The sequence below is a fragment of the Myotis myotis genome, unplaced genomic scaffold (assembly GCF_014108235.1).
Source record: "Myotis myotis isolate mMyoMyo1 unplaced genomic scaffold, mMyoMyo1.p scaffold_m19_p_17, whole genome shotgun sequence".
NCBI classification, from domain to species: domain Eukaryota; kingdom Metazoa; phylum Chordata; class Mammalia; order Chiroptera; family Vespertilionidae; genus Myotis; species Myotis myotis.
Genome location: NW_023416321.1, coordinates 36315143 through 36333177, shown reverse-complemented (window position 1 = coordinate 36333177; position 18035 = coordinate 36315143). Strand labels below are relative to the sequence as shown.

Here is an 18035-nt window from a genome sequence, read left to right as displayed (position 1 = left end):
AGCCAAGAACCCTCTTGGCTTGGGGCTTGAGTCTCCCCTAGGGACTGACCTCTCAGGCATCAAAACTATATATTTCTTGCCAAAACCGGTTTGGCTCAGTGGATAGAGCGTTGGCCTGCGGACTGAAAGGTCCTAGTTTCGATTCCGGTCAAGGGCATGTACCTGGGTTGCGGGCACATCCCCAGTGAGAGATGTGCAGGAGGCAGCTGATCAATGTTTCTCTCTCATCGATGTTTCTAACTCTCTATCTCTCTCCCTTCCTCTCTGTAAAAAATCAATAAAATATATTTAAAAAAAAACAAAACTATATATTTCTGGCCCTGGCCAATGTGGCTTAGTTTGTTGGAGCATCGTCCCGTGCACTGGAGGATCTTGGGTTTGGTTCCCAGTTAGGGCACATACCTAGGTTGAGGTTTGATCCCTCATTGGGGCATAAACAGGAGGCACCAATCGATGTGTCTCTCTTACATTGATGTCTTTCTCTCTCTCTCTCCCCCTCCATTTCTAAAATCAATTAAAAAACAAACAAACAACAAAAAACCCACCACATATTCCTGTGAGCCAGGGCCAATCTAACAAATCTCACTCTGAAACCAACCACTAGCTGTTTTTCCTACCAGCACTTCTTACAACAAATTTGTGTGTTATCTCCCCCCTCACTAACCAATTCTCCAACTACCCAGACACCAACTGGGTGTCCTGCAATTCAGTTCTGATGCTAAATACCCAGAGTAAGCTTAATCCCTCAAGGCTGATCCCCACTTCAGATACCAAACATAAGTTCGGACCTCCTGTACTTCTTCTGACTGACTATAACTCATGGGTTCCCATGACCCCCGCCCCCTCCTGCCCACCCAGGTTCACTAATTACTAGAATGGTTCACAGAACTCAGGAAAACAGTTTACTTATTAAAGGGAGAGCCAAATGGAAGAGAGGCATAGGACAAGGTATAGGAGCGTGGTGTGAGCTTCCGTGCCTTCTCTAGGTGTGCCATGCTCAGCACCTCCGTGTGTTCACCATCCCTGAAGCTCTCTGAACCCCATCGGGAAGGGGTGTTTACGAAGATTCCATTATGGAGGCATGATTGATTAAATATTGGTGATTAACTCAATCTCCAATTCCCCTCACATGTCCTTGGGGTTTAGGGGTGGGGTTTAGGGGTGAAAGTTCCAGCCCTCTGATCACATGGTTAGTTCCTCTAGCAACTGGCCCCCATCCTGAAGTTAAATAGGGGCTCACCTAGGGTCACCTAATTAGCATAAACACAAGTATGGTTAAAAGGAGTTTAAGAATAATAAAAGACATCCCTATCACACTAAAAATTCCAAGGGTTTTAAGCCAGAAACCCCTGGAAAGACCAAATATATATTTCTTACTACATCACAGTACCACAGGGGTATGATAAAATGGGAAAAATGCTGATAATTATTGAAGTTGGGTGATGGCTATATAGAGACTGGTTATACTAAATCTCTGGGTTTTGTCAATATTTGAAAACTTAGATAATAAAATACTTATAAAAGAGAATGACAGAAAGAGAAAGAGGCACCTTATAAGCCATATAGTGAGGAGCCAGAACTTGATTTTTAACTTTTTATTTTGAAACTAGAGGCCCGGTGCATGAAAATTCATACACTGGGTGGTGGGGGGTGGCTCTTCAGCCTGGCCTGTGCCCTCTTACAGCCCAGGACTCCTCAGGGGATGTCTGACTGACGGCTTAGGCCTGCTCCTCGGGGGATTGGGCCTAAGCTGGCAGTCAGACATCCCTTTGGCAGCCTGGGAGCACTGCTGCGGAGGCGGGGGAGGCTCCCACCACCACTGCTGCACTGGCCAGCCATGAGCTGGCTTCTGGTTGAGTAGCACTCCCCTTGTGGAAGCACACTGACCACCAGGGGGCAGCTCCTGCATTGAGCTCTGCCCCCTGATGGTCAGTGCATGTCATAGCAACTGGTCGTTCTGCCGTTAGGGTCCATTTGCATATTATACTTTTATTATATAGGTCAATTTTATTATTTATTTATTTATTTTTCTTTAAAATATGGAACGCTTCACGAATTTGTGTGTCATCCTTGCACAGGGACCATGCTAATCTACTCTGTATTGTTCCAATTTTAGTATTTGTGCTGCCGAAGCAAGCATGGTCAATTTTAGATTTATAGATGAGTTGCAAAATAGTAGAGCATTCCCATACACCCTCCGCCCATCTTTCTTTAATGTTACATCTTATATAACCATGGCATATTTATGAAAACTAAGAAATTAACATTGATACAATACCATTAGTGAAACTACAGACTTTATTCAGATTTCTCCAGTACTTCCACACTAATGTCCTTTTTTGTTTTAGGATCCAATGCAGGATACTGCATATTTAGCAGTCATGTCTCCTCTGTCTCTTCCAATCTGTCAGTTACTTGGTCTTTCCTTGCCTCTGATGACTTTTGACATTTTTGAAGAATAGTGGCCAGGTATTTTTAGAGACTGTTTTACAATTTGGATTTGTCTGATGTTTTCTCATGATTAGACTGAGGTTATACATTTTTTACATATATATTAAATATATTTTATTGATTTTTTTACAGGGAAGAAGGGAGAGGGATAGAGAGGTAGAAACATCAATAAGAGCAAAACATCGATCAGCTGCCTCCTGCACACCCCCTACTGGGGATGTGCCCGCAACCAAAGTACATGCCCTTGACCGGAATTGAACCTGAGACTCTTCAGTCTGCAGGCCGACGCTCTATCCACTGAGTCAAACCGGTTAGGGCTACAAATATATTTTTATTGATTTTTAGAAAGAGAGGAAGGGAGAGGAGAGAGAGAGAAACATCAATGTGAGAGCAAAACATCAATTGACTGCCTCCTGCATGCCCTCTGTACCAGAGATTGAGCCTGAAACCCAGGCATGTCCAACTGGGAATCAAACCTGCAACCTTTTGGTGCATGGGATGATGACCAACCAACCTAGCCACACGGGCCAGGGCTGAGGTTATAGATTTTTGCAAAGAATACTACAGTGGTGATGTGGCCTTCTCTTTGCATCATGTCGGGGAACATACGATGTTAACATGACATTTCTTTAACCTTAATCACTTGGTTAAGGTGGTACCTGCCGGTTACTCCACTATTTTTCCTTTTCTATATTCATGAGAGTCAGTAAGTCCAGCCAACACTCAAGAGGACTTTAAAAGCAGAGAAGCCTGGCCAGTGTGGCTCAGTGGTTGAGAGTTGACCTATGAACCAGGAGGTCACCGTTTCATTCCCAGTCAGGGCACATGCCCTGGTTGTGGACCCGATCCCCAGTAGGGGGCGTGCAGGAGGCAGCTGTTCAATGACTCTCTCTCATTGATGCTTCCATCTCCCTACTCCCTTTCTCTCTGAAATCAATAAAAATATGTATTTTTTAAAAAAAGCAGAGTGAAGTCACTGAAGGGATTTGTGAATGGCCGTAATGTGTTCCAATGTCTGTTTTAGAAGGAGTACACTGGCTAAAATGAGGAGTTGAGTTTGTGGTGGGACTGGACCTAAACTGGTGGGTTTGACTGACTAGCAGTCTGACTGCAGGTGTTGGCTCCTGTTTGGTTACACGTGATGAGAGAAGGTGACATCAAGGCCTCCAGGTGTCTAATTTGGACAGGTGAGTGGCTGGGGCCTTGCACGGAATATAAACCAAAGGCTGTGTGTCCCCATGGGAGGCTGTGTGCCCCCCCGGCCCCCAGGGAGAATCTACTTTCTGCTTCTTGGTCTTGCTCTGAGGCAGGGGAATGACTTACCCACATACACAGACCAATGGTTCTCAACCTTCTGGCCCTTTAAATACAGCTCCTCGTGTTGTGACCCAACCATAAAATTATTTTCGTTGCTACTTCATAACTGTCATGTTGCTACTGTTATGAATCGTAATGTAAATATCTGATATGCGGGGTGGTCTTAGGCGACCCCTGTGAAAGGGTCCTTCGACCGCCAAAGGGGTCGCGACCCACAGGTTGAGAACCGCTGCCCTAGACGTTTGGGATTAACAGGCAGGGCCAGAGTCTCCAGTAAGAGAGGGGACAGCCACGAGGGCCTGGAAGACGCTGGAGGGAACTGAGTCATCCCTCCCCGTTCGGTGACCCAGTTATGAGCGTGGGACTCGGCGGTTTCCAACAAGCAATTTTATTTACCTTTTCCGCGTGCGGCCAAGCCGCCTGCCCCTGGGCCTCGCGCGCTTTAAGTCCCTCTCCGAGGCCCGGTGGGGAGGGCGGCCGGCTACCGCCCAGCCCTCACCTCCGCCGGCGGGGCCCGCGCCCAGGTTTCTTCTCCCCGCGGCGCCTTCGGGCGGGGGCTGCGGGGGCCGCGGGCGTCGGGGCTGCGGGCCCGGGCCCAGGCGCCGCGCGGGCCCCGCTGCCCTGCGAAGGCTTGTAGACCAGGTGGAAGATGAAGGCGTTGCAGTACCTGCGAGGGGCGGGGCGCCATCAGGGCGGAGGGTAGCGGGGTCTGGGGGTGGGCGCGGAGCTGGAGGGGTTTGGGCGTTGGATCTGAAGCGGGGTGTGCGGGGTTGTGGAGACCCGCCGGAGGGTACGCGTAGTCGGGGCTGAAAAGGCAGGTGTAGGGCTGGGCTTAGGGATGCGCAGCCGGAGAGGAAGCAGCTAAGGCGGGGATGGGAGGGGGAGAGCACAGGGAACGGAGGGGGCGGGGGGACCCTCACCAGGGCATGCAGTTGTCGGCCGCTCTGAGACGAAACGGGGAGCGGAAAGGGTTGGGCTGTGGGGGGCTGGTGCCCCCTCCGGCGGCCACTGCCATGGTCTGTTCGTCCATCACACAGCCGTACTCGCTGCTCTCGGTGAAGAAGGCGGGCACTCGGAGGGACTGGGGTGGGGGCCGGGCCTCAGACACTCCGAGGGGCTCCTGCCCCCAGGGACCTCCCCAGCAGCAAGGGTAGTGGACTGGGTTGCACACAGAGGCCCCCCCGAAAGGCCGGGATGGAGGAGAGGTGCGGGCAGACACAGGGAGGGGCAAGAGGCAGCCCCCCGGTCAGTGGAACAGATGCTGGAGAAACGGAGATTTTTAGGAAAGGAGGAGGGACTGGGCAGGAGGTGAGAGAAGTTCCCTTTTGCCCCTTTGCCCACCTGTAAGCGGGGCAGCGAGCTCAGCCAAGTATCTTTGAGACCAAAGCCCGAGTTAAATCCTGTGGACGGAGGGAGAGCAGGGAGAAGCTGGCTGCCATGTCTCCCTCCTCCCTCCTCCGCGCACTCCTACCCCGGGTTCTTACCAATAACCAAGTCGGGCTTGGGCCCCTGGAGCAGGTGGTAGGGCCGAGCAGACACTTTGATCTGCAGGTCCCTCCGGCCCCCCTTCTCCTTAGTTCCAGAGCTGAGCCGAGCTGACACCCCGGAACCAGGACGGACGGAGACTTCAGGGCCATCCTGGGGGGCCAGGAGTGGGGTGCAGAAACCACTGGAAGTTAGGGTGCTGGAGGATGCATCAGGCAAGACCAAGGAGGGGGAGGAGGGAGGAGAAGGGCGAGGCCAAATGAGGAGGACAGTAGGAGGGCCAGGAAGGAAGAGCAGGGAACCCCTCAGCCCTCACCCTCTGCAGGGTAAAATGCTGCTGGTCACTCTCGGGGGGCAGGCCGTCACCCACAAACTGTAGTTCCAGGGCCACGTGGGGGAGCAAGACCAACAGCTCCTAAAGGACAGAGAGGCAGATGGGGTCCCACCCTGCATCCACTTTGCCACCCAAATGCCCAACTTCAGGCCTGGAGGGACTTACCCAGAACACCATGACAAGGTCAAACTCCTTCCCAGCCTCCACCACGTGGATTTTCAGAGATTGTTTGTTCTGGATGTTGAGCTCGGGGACTGTGTGAGAAGCTGGCCACTTAAGGGTCTGGTCTCCCTCCTCTTCCCTCCTGTCCCCTACCAGCTCCCTGCTGCCCCGCTTGAAGCACTCCTCCCCCTCATCCGCGCTCCTTACAGGACTGGGGCACCAGGTGGGTGATGACGTAGTACACAGTCAGCGGGTAGGTGAGCAGCACAGCCATGGGGGAGTCCAAGCTGAGGCCCCGCCATGTGTAGTAATCCTGCCACGAGCCTGGGGAGAGTGGGTTACTGGGAGACCTGGCCCCAGGTCTGGACCCCAATGCTTCCCGTCTAATAGTCCCCCTTATCTCAGCCACCCAGACTGCTGGCTCTCCAGTCACTATCCCTGCCCCTAGTTCCTACAGGGTCCCTCCAGCTCACCAAAGAGGCCCCTGGGTGGATCTGGGGGCACAGGAGGCATCAGGACAGGCCCGTCCCCCTGAAGAAGCTGGTAGGGATCTCCTGAGAGGAGGAGAGAAAGAGGAGGAGCCCAGTGTCAGGGAGACCCCCACCTGGCATGCCTCCCTCTCTCTTCCAAAGGAGCTGTATTACCTGAGGGAGGACCTGGGGGAATTGCGGGAGGGGGTGGCCTAGGGATGGTTTTGGGATGGGGAGGGCAGCAGTGACTTAGAGGGTTGAGGAAGGGACTGAAATGGCCCTGGTGTAGGGTTAGGTGTGTATATGGAGGGGTTATCTGGGACCCAGACAACTGTATTCCCTCCCACCCTTTCTCCCTCAGAGGCCCATGCCTGAGGAGAGGTCCACGCACCATTGAGAAGAAGGCTGAGGGATGGTGTGCTGCCCCGGGGGTGCCTGGGGGTACCAGGGCCTGGGATCAGCATGCTGATCTGGGTCCAGTAGCCACGAGTGAGGCCTCGTGAGGCCAGGAAGGCCTCCTTGTTGAAGGTTTCACTGGTCACCTCTGGAGAAGGGTGAGGAGAAGGTTGAGGGCCTGGTGGCTAGGACCCCCCAGACTTTAGCTCTCCTCAGCCTCTCCCAAGGACTCTGGGTCTGAGTGTGGTGCTAGTCAGGGAGAGAACTAACATTTCTGAGTGCCTACAGTGTAGCAGGCATCCAGCCGACAGAATTCCTATAACAATTCCTGGGAACATTTGTTAATATCCCTATTTTACAGATGAGGAAACGAAGGTGCTCAGACACAGAGTGATTTGCTTAAGGTCACCAGTTAGTGGTGGAGCTGGGAAGCAAGTATTTGAATCGCCAGTTCTAAGTCCCCTAAACTATTTCAGGGTCCCGGGTGCTGAGTCCTTAGTTCCAGAAACTCTGTCTCCAGCCTCAAGGCCTAGTCTTCTGTCCCAAATAGCCAGCATCCAGCCCTCGTTCCAGGGATCCAGACTTAACCTCCAGGACCCTGTTCCCAGACATCCAGGCCCCAGACACAAAGGCCGGGTCCCAGCTCCCCCTCCCCAGCCTGACCTCCCTGTGGTACCTGCAGTGTAGGTGAAAGGGAGAGCTGCCAGTTCTCCTGTCCGCTCCATGAAGGCTGCAAGCCTCGGGCACCAAAATCTGTGGCTCACATCATCTGGGCATCGCCGCCAGTCGGCCCGGAGACAGGCCTCTCCACAGTACAAGACAGCACTACACTGGGGGCTGGGGTCACAGGGAGTGGTGGGCACCCGGTGTTAAGCTCTGTAAGTCCTTTGTCTGCCATCTGTCTGCCCTGCAGCTGCCCAAACTCAGTCTGTTTGTCTGTATTCTCTCTGCCAGTAACAGCTTGTTTTCTTTCTTTTTAAAAAAATCCTCATCTGAGGATATTTTTCCATTGATTTTTAGAGAGCGTAAAAGGGAGGGGGAGAGACACAGAGAGAGAAACACCGATGTGAGAGAGACACACCACCAGGGCCAGGGATCAAGCCTGCAACCGAGGTACATGCCCTTGACCGGGAATCAAACCCGGGACACTTCAGTCTATCGGCCGACACTCTATCCACTGAGCCAAACTGTCTAGGGCAACAACTTGTTTTCTTCACCTAATTTCCTTGTCCCTCACTCTGTCTATAGGGTCCCCCACTGGCCTCTCTGTTTGCCTGACTGTTGGGGTCTTCCTTCCTCTCACTCCATCTTTGCAGGCTGCTCACCAGGGTGTCAGCTTCACTTCAAAGCTGTGCTTGTGACAAACATGGCAGGTTCGAGCCCGAAGGGAGGCAAAGGTGAAGCCTGGCTGGGGACCCCATGTCCGCATTGGGGTCTTGGCTAACTTCACTCCCAGCCTTGGGACCAGACTCTCCAGCTCTCTGAATGGGGGTGAATAGGGGCATCAGGCTGCGTGGTCCAGAAGTCCGGGCCCCCTAGGCCTCCCCACCCGCAGATACCAGATTTCTGTACCGGTGCAGCTGGGCATCTCCCACAGTAAGCTGTCGGGGCTTTCGAGGGTCTCCAGAGCCCATGGGGCAGGCCATGCTGTGGCAGAGGAGAGCATAGGCCCGAGGAGCCAGGTTCTCTGTCCATGAGCCCTTGCCTGCACTCCTCTGGGCTCCATCCATTAGCAGGTCAATGCCCAAGATGGTGCCATGTTCATCCGTCACCAGTAAGAGGCAGGCAAGGTGCAGGGGGGCAGCCTCTGGGGAAGAAAAGTCAGAGGTGGCGGGTAGCAAAGATGATCGGGATCAGGGGTCTTACACTCAAATGCCTACAGGGGGTAGGCAAGTAAACTGAGTGAGCAAAGGGAACCAGGTAGAGAGGATATGCCTTATCTTAAAGGGACAGCAGACACACAGTACCAGCATTTGCTGCCGTTCTTTACTTTTTCTTAAGAAGGTGTAACTCCACACTTCCCGGAGTTGTTTTTTTTTTAAACAATATGTAAATGTTGGCTCAAATTAAAAAACAATGTGGGATGATAAAAACACCTTCTCAGGCCAGATTGGCCTGAAGCCACCCTTTTGTTTGTGACTCCTAGCTGGGTTCTGAGTGGTAAGAGGGCTTCAGGGGGGGAGTATGTCTGCGCAGGGGATAGGGCAGGGCCAGCCCTGGCTTCTTACCACTTCTTCGCCCCTTTCTCCTCTTAGGCCCAGTTTCGTCTTCTGCCCTCTCGTCTTGACAGCCATTCTCGCCACCTCCTTCCTTCTGCTCAGCCTCCTCTGGCTGCCCTGGAAGATTTGCTTCCTGGGGGGACTCCCTGCTCGTATGGACTGGCTCCCCATCCTCCTCGGGTTCTACCTTCTCTGTGCCTGCACCCTCTTCCTCTCCGTTTTCTTCCTCTTCCTCCTCTTCTTCTTCCTCCCCTTCCTCGCCTTCCTCCAAACTGACAAAGCTGACATAGGGGCTTAGGTCTCGAAGGTGGAGTGGGGGCTGATCTCCCAGCAGCCAGCCCGCCCCCAGGCCTGGTCCAGGCTCTGCCCCTTGCCCCAAGCTGATGCCCACACTACGGTTGGGCAAGACATGGAGCACCCAAAGGGCAGGGTCCTGGGGCAGCCTTCTGATCTGTGCCTCCAACTGTCGCCAGCGGCCCTCCAGGCTGGTCTCCACAGCCCCACGCTCTGCCACGAACTTTCGGAACCAGCCAAAGAGGAGGGCAGTGAAATCAAGGAACTCGTCTCGATATCCAGACACAAACTCCATGTCTTCAGGGGCACAGGGCCTGGGCGCAGACTAAGCCAGGGGGAAGGGGTTATACGGTGAGGGAAAGGCTGTGCTGAGAATTTGGGGCTGGGTCACACAGTGGGATATTGGGTTTAAGAGTCACGTAGGGTGAGGTCTGTAGGTGAGTGTTAGGATCTGAGAATAAAGCTTTCAAGGCCGAAGATGGGAATCCCGGGATGAGAACGGGAGCTAGACTTGAAAGTGGACCCTTCGGGTTAAAGACGTACTCAGGCGTGAGATGGTATTTGGGGCTGAGAATGTGAGGCTCCAACCCTCAAAAGCGGGGTTTGGGCTGGGAACAGAGATGAGGGAGGGCTTATCCTACGGGGAAGGGCTTGGCAAGGAGGGGAGAACTTGGGATCCGTCTGTGGGGTGTGGCAGGAGGGAGCAGGCGCAGGAGCATCCCTTCAGTTTGGATCGGGTTGCGGGGAGCCCCCGTAGACCTAGCCTCTCCTGGCCGTTCCGCTCCTCCGGTACCTGCAGCCGCCACCACTTTTCGAAGGTAAATACCTCGGGGTGGGGGCGGCGTGACGTCAGGGTTGGGGAGCCCGTGGCCCGCTCCTCGCGTCTGGGCGCCGTGTGTTCCGGGAGGCCCGCGGGCTTTCCTGTTCTCATCACCCCGGACATGTGACTAAATCCCGCGGAGCCGGGGAAGTGAAAGCATCTTGGAGGCGGTGGCCGGTGAACCTCACTAGTGTCCCAGGTCCCCAGGGCCGACCTGGGTAGGCGAGCGCCGGGCGCGGCTGGCATCCCTCCTCCGCGTCGGGTCCGGTCCGCCGGTTGACACGCAGCCTCCTGCGCGCCTCGCTCCGCAGCCCACGTTCCCTGTCCCCTTTTTTCAGACATTCCCGGCCGACCCGTCCACGGAGCCTCCCGCCGAGTGCGTGGGCGCGGGCGGCGCAGCTCCGCCTCCGGGAATTTCCCACCCGCTGGAGTGCGGGCCGCACGGGGTGGACGGTACCGACCGCGCTGTCGGTTCGAGGCGCCACGAGCTGCGAGCGCGGGACGGAGGGTGGGCGCTGCCCCTCGCGCCGCCTCGTCCCGCCGTCTAGGCCGGGGTCGCGCGCCCACGGCCTCGGTCGCTCCTAGGACCTCAGGTGCAGCCGGTGAAGGAAGTGAGAGCCTCAGAGGAACCTGCCGAACGACCGTCACTCACCGGAGCCTGTCGGGGAGCCAGCCTGGTCCCCGCGGCCCCGAGATGAGGTGCGGCTGGGGACCCTGGTCCCTCGCGCTCCCCCTCCTGCTAGCGCAGCTGGCTGTGCCAGGTACGTGGGGCCGAGCTGGGACCCAGATCCCCGAATCTGGGAGGGGGATGGCTGTGTGTGAGTGTGTATGTGTGTGTTGTGTGTCGGGGAGACACTAGGGCCGCGGGATTGAGTTGAGTAAGTGGGGAGCCAGGCGCGTCCGGATCCCCAGGGCAGCCAGGGCAGGGGGCGGGCCAGCTGCCTGGAGTTGGGGGTCAGGCTGCGGGACACCTGGATACAGGTGGTATTATGAACATCTTTAAAAAATATATATTTTTGATTTCAAAGAGGTTGAGGAAGAGAGAGACAGAAACATAATGATGAGAGAGAATGAATTGGCTGCCTCCTGCACACCCTCTACTGGGGATCCAGGCGCAACCAGGGTGTGTGCCCTTGACCCGAATGGAACCCGGGCCTCTTCAGCCCGCAGGCCGAATAAACCGGCTGGGGCAGGAACAGTCTTTAGGGGTGTGATGTGGGGTTGAGCATGGCGATCAGGCCGGGGCCTAAGGGAGAGGCTGCAGTGGGGCAGTGGGTTGGAGGATGAGTGACAAGCTGGTGGCACACCTTGCCTGGGAACCTGTGCTTGACCTCCTCTGTCCCACTCAGGCGATGGCAACGAGGGCAGCAGAGCTGGAAATTGTTATTGTGATAGAAGATTTTCTTCTGGCTCTCCAACGGTTAAAGACATGGAACGTTTCCAAAAACTACTGAAAGCCTATAATCGCTGTCCTCACTATGTCAGGTAATCACACCCACCCCTGAGAAGGAAGGCAGCGCCTGCAATCCCTCCTTGCCAGGTGCCTCCAGGACCCTCTCAGGTCAAACTTGAACTCCTTCTGGGAGCACTTAACCCTTCTCTGGGTTGTTTGCCTTAATTCTCCACACTTTCATTTTCCTGTTCCACCTTCCTGGGAAATTCCCACTTCAGCAGAAACAGGTTGCTCTGGGAGGTGACCTCATGTCTTTGGAATGAGGAAAGAGGTGGGAAAGCAGGGGTGGGGGGTGGGGTGGGGTGGGGGGCTCCTGAAGCTAAAACCAGGTTGTTCCTCTGAAGGTTCCAACTAAAGTACCGACAACAGTCCTGGAGTGTATGTGGGGACAGCAAGGACCCGTGGGTGACTGAATTGATCAGCTGCTTTGCTAAGAGTGGTGAGTGCTCCCCCCCTCCTCTCCAGGCTCTGTCTCCAGGGCTCAGCGCCTCCACCTTGTAATTTCCTTCACCTCAGACCTTTCCCCTGTGAGTCCTCACATTCCTATTCTGATGCTGGCCAAAGTACTTTCACTAAGTCCCTGTTCACCAAACATCATTCACTACTACTTTCATGATTTTTTGCTAGTTCACCCTGTGCTATTATTTACTCAGTATTTTCCTTGAAATCAGGACACTATCTTTGTTTTCCATTCTTTTATGGAAATTTAAAGACATACAGTATACAAAAATTGAAAGAATTGTAAACATCCATATACCCACGACCTAGATCCTACAATACTTAGTCTTTATGTTTATATTTTACATATGTACATAATAAAGCAAATATATTTTATATTTTACAATATTGAGTTTATAACATTTTAACTGTATTTGCTTTATTGCACATCTGTCTATCCAGCCTCTATCATCAATCCATCTTATTTTTTTGATGCATTTCCAGGTAAGTTGCAGGCATGACTATACTTCACCCCCCAAACATTTCAGCATGCATATAGAATTCAGTATTTTATTGTTCCTTTTATCTTTTGAGGTAGAATTTACACACAATGAAATGAATAAATCTTTTTTTTTGAAATGAACAAATCTTAAGTGTACATAAGCCACTTTAAAGAAATGGTTTTATTGATTTTAGAGAGAGGGAGATAGAAACATCCTTGATTGGCTGCCTCCTGAACACCCACTAGTGGGGACTGAGCCTGCAAGCTGGGCATGTGCCCTGACCAGGAATAGGACCAGCAAACTCCTGGTGCATGGGATGAAGTTCAACCAACTGAGCCACACTGGTCAGGCCACAAGCTACTTTTGAAAACTTAAGTAGCGACTTGCCCTAGGCAGTAATATCAGTGAAGTCATAAATATAATGCACTGGTTGTATTTTCTCCTAAAAGAAATACACAACCATTAAAATAGGAAGTGTTTTTCACATCCCACCTAAAGTTGTCTTGTGTAGCATATGTGGTAAGTTTATTGCCTTTTGAGCTCTATAGGCCTACATTATTTCATGTAATACTCCCAGCTACTATGGCCCTTGGTACTAAAATTATCCCCACTTTACAGCTGAAACAAATGAGTCCCTGAGAGGTTAAGAGACAAGAGCAAGGTCACACAGCTACTTCATAACAGATTCCAACCCAAGTGTCTCTCTCTCTCTCTCTCTCTCTCGCTCTTTTGTTTAAAAAATATCTTTTGATTTTTAGAGAGAGGAAGGGAGAGAGAGAGATAGAAACATCAATCGGCTGCCTCCAGGGATTGAGCCCATAACCTGGGCACGTGCTCTGACCGTGAATCGAACCAGCAACTTCCTGGTGCATGTGTTGACACCCAACCACTGAACAACACTGGCTGGGCCCAACCCAGGTCAGAACACACCTCTGTCCCTGTGGTTTCATGTTGCAGTTGGTTCACTTCCTTCTCCCCCACCTTTCACCTCTCCCCTGCCTTTCTCTCCTGGTCTTCAGCTGTTATTCCCCTTGACCCACTACCCCTCCCTCTATCTGCTTCATCACCCCATCTCCTCACAATCATGATTCCTCACTCCTTGCCTTTCCAGAATGTGGACATGCTTACTCTGGAAGAGTGGTCCAGCAGGAGCATTCACCTCCCCCCAGCACCCAGATTCCTGAGTCCACTGAAGGGGCACCTGCAGTCACGGACACCCCTGCTCAGACGTACCTGCCACTCACCCTGCAGTCTACCCAGCAGCCTACGCTTCCAGTAGGAACACTTTCCTTGGACAAAAAGCTCATCCACTCCCATGAAACCACTACTTCCTCTGTGGGCCACAGTGTAGAGGTTGGGCCTGAAGCTGGGGTGAACCAGAAGCACTTGGAAGAAAATGTGGGTTCTACAGCTGGGTCACATGGTGTCATGGTGCCAGTGCTGTCTCTCTTGGGCATTGTCTTCTTCCTCACTGGAGCCCTTCTCTATGTGGTGTGTAAGAGGAGAAGTAAGCAGTCACCGCAGTACTCTCCAGGTAAAGTGGATCTCTGAAGCCCTCCACTGGGGACCAGAGCCTCCCTGGCAGGAATCCTGATCCCAGTGGCTTCCAGATAGCTGGAAACCACCCCAGGCAGGCAAAGATGAAGGCTATCTGCACCATGGACCGTAAGTCACAAGAGAAGAGTCAGCCAGAATACAGAATGGGGAGGGAGGGAAGCCACCATGGGCCCTGCGTCCAGTGCTTGGCCTTCAAAGCCAGGCAGTGCTTGAAAGAAACACCAAGAAGATGGCAGCTAGAGCAGACTAGTGGGAGATGAAGGGGTAGAAAGTAGGAGCCATCCATTTAATTCACAAATCTTTATTGAGTACCTACTGTGTACCAGATTGTCTGATTAAATGTTTTGGAGTCTGATTCTCTAATTCAAGCTATCACTTCCCCACCCCAACTTCCCTTGGAGTCTGATTCTCTAATTCAAGCATGTGAATCTGCCATCACTTCCCCACCCCAACTTCCCTTGATCTCAGAGCTCATCCCTCAATTTCTTTTCCAGATTTGCAGCGTCAAGATATACCTGTGGCATCATATTCATTCCAACAGTTGGGCTAAGAATGGAAGCTTGTGAGAGTAGAAAATGTGATTTATCCATTACCATAACCATTTAATAAACTGGAACATTCTCTCTGGCACACAGTAGGCACTCTGTATATATCTGTTACTGTTTAACACCAGCCACTGCCCTCTTAGAACTTTCTTTTTGTCTTTACATTGTGTAAAATTCTGAATGTATATTATTTTTACTAAAAAGTATTTTTCTAATTATTGACTCTTCTTTCTGTATACATTGGCCTCATGCCCTTGCCCCTTTACCATGATTCCTGGCTTCAGCTTCTCTGCGGATGGTACCCCGCTCCCCAAAGTCTCTCTCTATACCACACCAACTTTAGCCCTCACCTGCTTCCTCCCCTGACCCCACACTTAAGGCCTGGGTTTTCCCACCCTCCCTCAGCAGCCACCAGCTGCCATCCAGGCTGGATTTACTTCCTCAATCCCTTGTGTCACTCATATATGCCCCAGTCTCAGTCTGAGCTCACTGTCTTTATTGTTGTTGTTTTTCATTATCAAAACCCTTAGTTCCTGTTTTCTCTCTCCCAATGAAGACACGTTCTTCATTGGGTCAAGTCTGCGGAGGGGGACAAGGACATGAAGTATCTAAGGAAGTGGGTTGGGTGACTGACTCTTTATCTCCTGTCTGAGCTTGTCAGCACTTTGGTGAAGTTAGAGCAGGAGCACCTGCTGGAGGAGCCAGCACAGAGTCATGGGCAGACGTGGGCTTAAAGTTTCTCCATTCCCACCTTTTGCCTCTTTGTCCTCATATATGACCAGCAGGGCATGCATGGCAGCCTGTGCTCCTCAATCTATAGGTCTCCAGGTTCTGTCCCGGGGGGCAGGTGGTGATCTGCCTCCAAGATGTCTCTCTGCCTACTTGGCTTAGTTTTCCAGCATCTGCTCACAGGTTCGGGCCACATCGCTGAGCTTGAGGCGAGCATAGTCCACTCGCTTTAGTGCCATCTGACAGTCCTTCCTTGAAGAGTAGCTGGAGCCCTCGTGGGGCTGCCCTGTGGCCACCTAGAGGACATTTCAACTGGTCAACGAAGCCCCCCTCCCCTCATCCATCTCCCCAACAAGACATCAGGTCTCTTGTCTCATTTCTTTCCAGAGTTTGAATTCATACCACATGGTAGCTGGATGACATAGGGCAAACCACCTAACTTCTGATGACCTCATCTGGAAAATGGGGGTGACAATAACTAATTCCTAGAGTTGTACAGTTAAATAAGATCACGCTGCGTGTCTGGTACATTGTAAAAGGTTGGTAAACAGTGGTTGCTATTGTAATGACTTCAGAACCCTCTCAGTCCCGTCTCTTTTATCAGGAAGTAGCTATCTGGGGTTTCAGGCTCCTCAGGTCAGTTTCAGGGGACAAAGTCCTGCGACAGGCGCTTGGGTTTACAAGCCCTCTGCCAGAGCTTCCTTATCTAGTGGCTCATGTGATGAAACTCGTGAATAGGCAGGGCCGCCTTTCCTTTTGGAGGAAGAAACCAGCCCTGGAACGGAAGAGTCCTGCCAGGGTCATTCACCCGGCTTGGTGCCGGCTCGGGCGGCCTGGTCCTGCCTGGCTCCCGAGGTCAAGGCTCCGCCGGGGCCCTCTGAAGGCTAAGGCTAAGGCTAAGGCAGAGAGCTGGGTGGGCACCTGCACCTCTCACCACCCACCCACCTGGGTTAGGTAGCGGATCTGAGCCGACAGCTCCGCTTCTACGTGTTGCACCGACGCCGTGAAAGCCACCGCTTGTCGGTCTAGCAGCCGCTCATTGGTTTTTTCCTTGGAAAGTTCCAGGATTACGGTACCTGCAGGGGCGGAGAGAGGGCAGGGCTACTCAGACACCGGCAGTCCCGCCCAAGCGCCAGCCCCTCCAACCCCCTTCCCTCCACCCCCTCCCTCCCGCGCAGCCCTAGCACCTAGGTCCTAGGATCCTTCCCCATCCCCGCTCCTAATCTCGGGTTGGCGCACGTGCACGGGGCTCGGGCTCGCTCTCGGCCTTCCGGTCGTCGTTTCCCGAACCTGCATTCTGAAGGATGGCGCCGATTTCCCGTTCGATGTCTTCCAAGGCGCGTAGTCGCTCGTTTGCCAGGCTGTAGGTAGCCATTGTCTGTCGCTCGGGGAACCCACCGGATTTTCCCCTTTTGCGAAGCGCGGCGTTTGAGCCCGGAAGGGCACGTCGGTTTCCGGCGGCGCCGAGAGCGATCTCTAGCCGACACTACAATTCCCAGGATGCTCAGCGAAGCCCCGCCTTTCTCGGCTCACCTGGTGAACGACAACGCGCAGGAGTTCTGCGCATGCACAGACCTGCGCCATCGCCGCCGGACTACCAGTGCAGGAGACTGCAGCGGGACGTTCTGTAACCAGGGGCGGTCTGACCAGTCAAACCTTCGCGCCATTATCTTGTGGCCTATAGTTAATTTCTTCTGTAAGAATTAATTGAGCGTTTGCTGGCGTTAGGGGATGATGGTGGGAGTTCTGGGGTATTCTTCCAGATTACACAGCCGTGGAACCTCTCTCTGTGTGCCCACCCGGCTCCGCCATCTGTTGGGACCCGGGGAAAGCTTGACTTGGTGAGGGTTACATTATTCGCCCTAGCGCTTCCTCCTGGACGGGAGCCCAGCTGAAACACCATCAGTCCTGGCTTTTTTCAGCCTTTTCACCTTTCCCTTTCTGGTTTCCATCATGTGGTGGGCTCAGGTTTACAAAGATGAACGAGGTGGACTCTCCCGCGATATGGCATAGGCGTTTTGTTGGAGCTATGCCCCGGGTGCACCACCAGGAGCACAGAGAAAGGACTCCGGGCAGAAGTGCTGCTTCAACGGAATCTAAAGAGTTAACCTGGTATCTACCTGTTTGAAGAGGAAAAAGGAACTGGCACAGGCAAGCGCCTGGTGCGTGAAGGGGTCCAGCGCATTTGAAGGGACAGCAAGGGATTCAGTTTGGCGTGAATGGAAGGTGTGGCTGGGGAGACTGGAGGAGACAGATCTGGAAAAGGTTTGCAAGCTAAGTAATTTGGACTGTGTTCTGAAGGCATTTGGGTCCTTTGAAGGATTTTAAAGAGGTGTGTTAGGACAGATTTACCCGTTTGGAAAGATCAATGTTGACAGATTATGGAAGATTGAGAGTGTGAATGGAGACTTTCAGTTAAACTTGAGGGAATCTAGCCCTAGCTGGTTTGGCTCAGTGGATAGAGCGTTGGCCCAGAGTAAGAAAGGTCCTGGGTTAGATTCCGATCAAGGGCACTACCTCGGTTGCCTGCTAGATCCCTGGCCCTGGTTGGCAACCAGTGGACGTGTCTCTTCCACATGGATGTTTCTCTCTCTCTGTTTCTCCCCCTCCCTTCCACTCTCTCTAAAAAGCAATGGAGCCCTAACCGGTTTGGCTCAGTGGATAGAGCGTCAGCCTGGGGACTGAAGGGTCCCAGGTTCGATTCCGGTCAAGGGCATGTACCTTGGTTGTGGACACATCCCCAGTAGGAGGTGTGCAGGAGGCAGCTGATCAATGTTTCTCTCTCATCGATGTTTCTAACTATCTCTCTCCCTTCCTCTCTGTAAAAAATCAATAAAATATATATTTTTTTAAAAAGCAATG

The 18035-nt window shown here is 52.9% G+C and overlaps 3 protein-coding genes and 1 non-coding gene across 7 annotated transcripts; 1 reads left to right on the top strand and 3 right to left on the bottom strand.

The window, feature by feature from the left end:
- Window positions 1-2033: 2033 nt before the first annotated feature.
- On the bottom strand, window positions 2034-2140 carry LOC118672620. The gene has a single exon (XR_004973161.1). It is a non-coding gene; the product is annotated as a U6 spliceosomal RNA (small nuclear RNA).
- A 1847-nt stretch (window positions 2141-3987) lies between these two features.
- Window positions 3988-9828, bottom strand: ZMYND15 (zinc finger MYND-type containing 15). 2 transcript variants are annotated; one of them, XM_036341102.1, is made up of 13 exons: window positions 8844-9828; window positions 8188-8422; window positions 7941-8096; window positions 7292-7452; window positions 6611-6763; window positions 6223-6303; window positions 5957-6073; window positions 5753-5841; window positions 5570-5668; window positions 5240-5406; window positions 5110-5200; window positions 4689-4849; window positions 3988-4435 (listed from the first exon to the last, which is right to left on the bottom strand). In XM_036341102.1, exons 1-13 carry the CDS (start codon window positions 9421-9423, stop codon window positions 4264-4266), a joined length of 2262 nt encoding a protein of 753 aa, XP_036196995.1. In that variant the 5' UTR covers window positions 9424-9828; the 3' UTR covers window positions 3988-4263. The 2 variants fall into 2 exon arrangements, with proteins under 2 accessions (XP_036196995.1, XP_036196994.1); XM_036341101.1 differs by having other exon boundaries at window positions 5110-5168; window positions 5253-5406; window positions 8844-9453.
- On the top strand, window positions 9818-14659 carry CXCL16 (C-X-C motif chemokine ligand 16). 3 transcript variants are annotated; one of them, XM_036341106.1, is made up of 6 exons: window positions 9818-9946; window positions 10287-10709; window positions 11298-11433; window positions 11746-11840; window positions 13454-13876; window positions 14394-14659. In XM_036341106.1, exons 2-6 carry the CDS (start codon window positions 10643-10645, stop codon window positions 14447-14449), a joined length of 777 nt encoding a protein of 258 aa, XP_036196999.1. In that variant the 5' UTR covers window positions 9818-9946; window positions 10287-10642; the 3' UTR covers window positions 14450-14659. The 3 variants fall into 3 exon arrangements, 2 of the variants coding, with proteins under 2 accessions (XP_036196999.1, XP_036197001.1); XM_036341108.1 differs by having other exon boundaries at window positions 9828-9946; window positions 10534-10709; XR_004972936.1 differs by lacking the exon at window positions 9818-9946 and having other exon boundaries at window positions 10143-10709; window positions 13454-14007.
- MED11 (mediator complex subunit 11) lies at window positions 12396-16679 on the bottom strand. The gene is made up of 3 exons (XM_036341109.1): window positions 16464-16679; window positions 16119-16249; window positions 12396-15469 (listed from the first exon to the last, which is right to left on the bottom strand). Exons 1-3 carry the CDS (start codon window positions 16546-16548, stop codon window positions 15332-15334), a joined length of 354 nt encoding a protein of 117 aa, XP_036197002.1. The 5' UTR covers window positions 16549-16679; the 3' UTR covers window positions 12396-15331.
- Window positions 16680-18035: the final 1356 nt, after the last annotated feature.